At 56.2% G+C, this 6,246-nt stretch overlaps 1 protein-coding gene across 2 annotated transcripts in view; it reads right to left on the bottom strand.

The window, feature by feature from the left end:
• Positions 1-1,726: 1,726 nt before the first annotated feature.
• Positions 1,727-6,246, bottom strand: part of tpgs2 (tubulin polyglutamylase complex subunit 2) — a 6,676-nt gene continuing 2,156 nt past the window's right edge. Inside the window, exons 4-7 of one of the 2 annotated variants that reach the window (XM_072437738.1) lie at positions 6,033-6,167; positions 5,481-5,579; positions 2,159-2,322; positions 1,727-2,028 (exon numbers count right to left, since the gene is read on the bottom strand). In XM_072437738.1, coding sequence (XP_072293839.1) covers positions 1,834-2,028; positions 2,159-2,322; positions 5,481-5,579; positions 6,033-6,167 — 593 coding nt within the window. In that variant the 3' untranslated portion in view covers positions 1,727-1,833. Of the gene's footprint in view, positions 2,032-2,158; positions 2,323-5,480; positions 5,580-6,032; positions 6,168-6,246 lie in introns of both variants that reach the window. The other variant, XM_072437737.1, reaches the window with a different exon arrangement.

Here is a 6,246-nt window from a genome sequence, read left to right as displayed (position 1 = left end):
ACACACACACACACACACACACACACACACACACAGAAACACACACACACACACACACACACACAGAAACACACACACAGACACACACACACACACACACACAGAAACACACACACACACACACACACACACAGAAACACACACACAGACACACACACACACACACACACAGAAACACACACACAGACACACACACACACACACACACACACACAGACACACACACACACACACACACACACACAGAAACACACACACAGAAACACACACACAGACACACACACACACACACACACAGAAACACACACACAGACACACACACACACACACACACACACACAGAAACACACACACAGAAACACACACACACACACACAGAAACACACACACACACACACACACACACACACAGAAACACACACACAGACACACACACACACACACACACACACACAGAAACACACACACAGAAACACACACACAGACACACACACACACACACTCACACACACAGAAACACACACACAGAAACACACACACAGACACACACACACACACACACACACACACAGAAACACACACACAGACACACACACACACACACACACACACACAGAAACACACACACAGAAACACACACACAGACACACACACACACACACACACACACACACACATACAGAAACACACACAGACACACACACACACACACACACACACACACACAGAAACACACACACAGAAAGACGCACGCACACTCTCTCGTGGCAGCTTTTTCAGTGAGAAATATTAGAGAGAAAATTGTATAATTTTGATATTTTAAATAAAAACATTTAAAACTGTATTTGTTCATTTTGTTTTCTTTATTTAAACTGCTCTTTAAAGTCGTAGAGTTAGATTAAGATGTTAAACACAAAGACTAAAGATGAATAATAAACCTGTAAAAGTGTTTTTGTGTAGAACATGTTGTGTTCTAATGTCGGTTCCTTCTGCAGCGCTCACTGTTCCACCTCGTGACATCATCAGGTGGTGTTTTGATGTTTGTAGTGTCTCCGTGCGCCCTCTGCTGGAGGTTTGTGTAGGTACAGCAAATACACTTTATTTCAGGAAATACAACATGAAGTTTATTTGTACAATTCACAAGACAATTCAGAACATGCTGCGGGCGGGGCCACTCCGCTGCTGCGGGCGGGGCCACTCCGCTGCTGCGGGCGGGGCCACTCCGCTGCTGCGGGCGGGGCCACTCCGCTGCTGCGGGCGGGGCCACTCCGCTGCTGCGGGCGGGGCCACTCCGCTGCTGCGGGCGGGGCCTGTGGGCGGGGCCACTCCGCTGCTGCAGGCGGGGCCACTCCGCTGCTGCGGGCGGGGCCTGTGGGCGGGGCCACTCCGCTGCTGCGGGCGGGGCGGGGCCACTCCGCTGCTGCGGGCGGGGCGGGGCCACTCCGCTGCTGCGGGCGGGGCGGGGCCACTCCGCTGCTGCGGGCGTGGCGTGGCCACTCCGCTGCTGCGGGCGGGGCGTGGCGTGGCCACTCCGCTGCTGCGGGCGGGGCGTGGCCACTCCGCTGCTGCGGGCGGGGCCACTCCGCTGCTGCGGGCGGGGCCACTCCGCTGCTGCGGGCGGGGCCACTCCGCTGCTGCGGGCGTGGCCACTCCGCTGCTGCGGGCGGGGCCACTCCGCTGCTGCGGGCGGGGCCACTCCGCTGCTGCGGGCGGGGCGTGGCCACTCCGCTGCTGCGGGCGGGGCGGGGCCACTCCGCTGCTGTGGGCGGGGCCACTCCGCTGCTGCGGATGGGGCCCCACTCCCGACTCCCTCCGAGGCTCTCTCCGCCCCCGTCACCTCTTGGCTCCGCCTCTTCCTGCTGCGGCTCGTCCTGTTCCTGTGGCTCCGCTCTGGGCCGAGGGCTTCTTCTTCGGTGGAGTCTTGGTTTTGGTCCTGAAGGCTCGGCTCGGGTCCAGTCGGTTCAGGTGAGGGTCCGAGGGGGGCTCCTGAGGGTCAGCGAAGGTCAGAGGCTGGTACAACGACGCCCACTGCTGGAGGGACAAGAGCAACCTGGTTTAGTCCTGGTTTAGTCCTGGTTTAGTCCTGGTTTGGACCTGGTTTGGACCTGGTTTAGTCCTGGTTGGGGTCAGGGGTCAGGGGTCAGGGTCAGGGCTGTACCTGGGCCTGGGGCGAGGGCCCGTAGGGGGTGAAGCTGCTGTGCCACTCTGGGAGCCCCATGTGTGTGATCATGAGGCGATAATACGAGGTGAAGCTGGAGGTCAGGAAATGCCACTTCAGAGACCGGTCCAAGAACCAGACCTCACTGTTCTGAGCCACCACACCTGAGGAACACAAGAACCAGAACCAGACTGAGACCGAGAACCAGGCTGAGACCGAGAACCAGAACCAGACTGAGACCGAGAACCAGGCTGAGACCGAGAACCAGAACCAGACTGAGACCGAGAACCAGAACCAGACTGAGACCGAGAACCAGAACCAGACTGAGACAGAGAACCAGGCTGAGACCGAGAACCAGAACCAGACTGAGACCGAGAAGAACCAGAACCAGGCTGAGACAGAGAACCAGAACCAGACTGAGACCGAGAACCAGAACCAGGCTGAGACCGAGAACCAGGCTGAGACCGAGAACCAGAACCAGGCTGAGACCGAGAACCAGAACCAGGCTGTGAGACCGAGAACCAGGCTGAGACCGAGAACCAGAACCAGGCTGTGAGACCGAGAACCAGGCTGAGACCGAAAACCAGAACCAAGCTGAGACCGAGAACCAGAACCAGGCTGAGACCGAGAACCAGGCTGAGATCGAGAACCAGGCTGAGACCGAGAACCAGGCTGAGATCGAGAACCAGGCTGAGACCGAGAACCAGAACCAGGCTGAGACAGAGAACCAGAACCAGGCTGAGACCGAGAACCAGGCTGAGACCGAGAACCAGAACCAGGCTGAGACCGAGAACCAGAACCAGGCTGAGACAGAGAACCAGGCTGAGACAGAGAACCAGGCTGAGACCGAGAACCAGAACCAGACTGAGACCGAGAAGAACCAGAACCAGGCTGAGACAGAGAACCAGAACCAGGCTGAGACCGAGAACCAGGCTGAGACCGAGAACCAGAACCAGGCTGAGACCGAGAACCAGAACCAGACTGAGACCGAGAACCAGAACCAGGCTGAGACCGAGAACCAGAACCAGGCTGAGACCGAGAACCAGAACCAGGCTGAGACCGAGAACCAGGCTGAGACCGAGAACCAGGCTGAGACCGAGAACCAGAACCAGGCTGAGACAGAGAACCAGAACCAGGCTGAGACCGAGAACCAGAACCAGGCTGAGACCGAGAACCAGAACCAGGCTGAGACCGAGAACCAGAACCAGGCTGAGACCGAGAACCAGAACCAGGCTGAGACAGAGAACCAGGCTGAGACAGAGAACCAGGCTGAGACCGAGAACCAGAACCAGACTGAGACCGAGAAGAACCAGAACCAGGCTGAGACAGAGAACCAGAACCAGACTGAGACCGAGAACCAGGCTGAGACCGAGAACCAGAACCAGGCTGTGAGACCGAGAACCAGGCTGAGACCGAGAACCAGAACCAAGCTGAGACCGAGAACCAAGCTGAGACCGAGAACCAGGCTGAGACCGAGAACCAGAACCAGGCTGAGACCGAGAACCAGGCTGAGACCGAGAACCAGGCTGAGACCGAGAACCAGGCTGAGACCGAGAACCAGGCTGAGACCGAGAACCAGAACCAGGCTGAGACAGAGAACCAGAACCAGGCTGAGACAGAGAACCAGAACCAGACTGAGACCGAGAACCAGAACCAGGCGGAGACCGAGAACCAGAACCAGGCGGAGACCGAGAACCAGAACCAGGCTGAGACCGAGAACCAGAACCAGGCTGAGACAGAGAACCAGAACCAGGCTGAGACAGAGAACCAGAACCAGGCTGAGACCGAGAACCAGAACCAGGCTGAGACCGGCCCGAGAACCTACAAACTACTGCGTTTTACACGATAAAAGGATGAAATCATTCCACGTCTAAATCATAATCCTGGACCATCTGGAACCATGACCTGGAACCTTTACCTGGAACCATGACCTGGAACCATGACCTGGAACCATGACCTGGAAGCATGACCTGGAAGCATGACCTGGAAGCATGACCTGGAAGCATGACCTGGAACCTTTACCTGGAACCCTTACCCGGAACCCTTACCCGGAAGCATGACCTGGAACCTTTACCTGGAAACTTTACCTGGAACCATTACCTGGAACCCTTACCCGGAACCATTACCTGGAACCATTACCTGGAACCATTACCTGGAACCCTTACCCGGAACCATTACCCGGAACCATTACCTGGAACCATTACCTGGAACCATTACCCGGAAGCATGACCTGGAACCATTACCTGGAAACATTACCTGGAACCATTACCTGGAACCATTACCTGGAACCCTTACCCGGAAGCATTACCCGGAACCATTACCTGGAACCATTACCCGGAACCATTACCCGGAACCATTACCCGGAACCATTACCTGGAACCATTACCCGGAACCCTTACCCGGAAGCATTACCCGGAACCATTACCTGGAACCATTACCTGGAACCATTACCCGGAACCATTACCCGGAACCATTACCCGGAACCATTACCCGGAACCATTACCCGGAACCATTACCTGGAACCATTACCCGGAAGCATTACCCGGAACCATTACCCGGAACCATTACCCGGAACCATTACCCGGAACCATTACCCGGAACCATTACCTGGAAGCATTACCCGGAAGCATTACCCGGAACCATTACCTGGAACCATTACCTGGAACCCTTACCCGGAAGCATTACCCGGAAGCATTACCCGGAACCATTACCCGGAACCATTACCTGGAACCATTACCCGGAACCATTACCTGGAAGCATTACCCGGAAGCATTACCTGGAACCATTACCTGGAACCCTTACCCGGAACCATTACCCGGAAGCATTACCCGGAACCATTACCCGGAACCATTACCCGGAACCATTACCCGGAACCATTACCCGGAAGCATTACCCGGAAGCATTACCTGGAACCATTACCTGGAACCCTTACCCGGAAGCATTACCTGGAACCATTACCTGGAACCATTACCTGGAACCATTACCCGGAACCATTACCCGGAACCATTACCCGGAACCATTACCTGGAACCATTACCTGGAACCATTACCTGGAACCATTACCTGGAACCATTACCTGGAACCATTACCCGGAAGCATTACCTGGAACCATTACCTGGAACCATTACCTGGAACCATTACCTGGAACCATTACCCGGAACCATTACCTGGAACCATTACCTGGAACCATTACCCGGAAGCATTACCTGGAACCATTACCTGGAACCCTTACCCGGAAGCATTACCTGGAACCATTACCTGGAACCATTACCCGGAACCATTACCCGGAACCATTACCTGGAACCATTACCTGGAACCATTACCTGGAGTGCAGTTCTTGTAAACCAAACACACTTTTCCATTTCCTCCAGAAGAATCCAGCTCAAAAATACGACTGCGAGAATCGAAGTGTGGAGACGATTCTGAGGAGGAGAGGAGAGGGTTAAACAGGGAGGGGCCTCTGACACAGGGGGAGGGGCATCTGACACAGGGGGAGGGGCCTCTGACACAGGGGGAGGGGCCTCTGACACAGGGGGAGGGGCATCTGACACAGGGGGAGGGGCATCTGACACAGGGGGAGGGGCCTCTGACACAGGGGGAGGGGCATCTGACACAGGGGGAGGGGCATCTGACACAGGGGGAGGGGGCCTCTGACACAGGGGGAGGGGCATCTGACACAGGGGGAGGGGCATCTGACACAGGGGGAGGGGCATCTGACACAGGGGGAGGGGCATCTGACAGGGGGAGGGGCATCTGACACAGCGGGAGGGGGCCTCTGACACAGGGGGAGGGGGCCTCTGACACAGGGGGAGGGGCATCTGACACAGGGGGAGGGGCATCTGACACAGGGGGAGGGGCATCTGACTCACACACACCTGGTTCTTTGTCGTCCTGGTCCAAGTCACAAAGAGACGGAGCGTTTGGGAGAGAGAACAGAGACACTGGAGACACCAGAGGACAGAGACGAGAGACACAGTTCAGCCTCACACAGCCCAGAGGGACACTCTCATCTGAAACACACAAGACAGGACATGGAGCAGCCTCCTGCTGGTGCCAGAGTCAGGCCTCCTGCTGGTGCCAGAGTCAGGC

Source organism: Eucyclogobius newberryi, unplaced genomic scaffold (assembly GCF_026437365.1).
Source record: "Eucyclogobius newberryi isolate DKJ021-1_F unplaced genomic scaffold, fEucNew1.0.hap1 SCAF_85, whole genome shotgun sequence".
In the NCBI taxonomy this organism is placed as follows: domain Eukaryota; kingdom Metazoa; phylum Chordata; class Actinopteri; order Gobiiformes; family Gobiidae; genus Eucyclogobius; species Eucyclogobius newberryi.
Note: the sequence above shows the minus strand (reverse complement) of the source record. Positions and strands in the feature narration are given on the sequence as shown.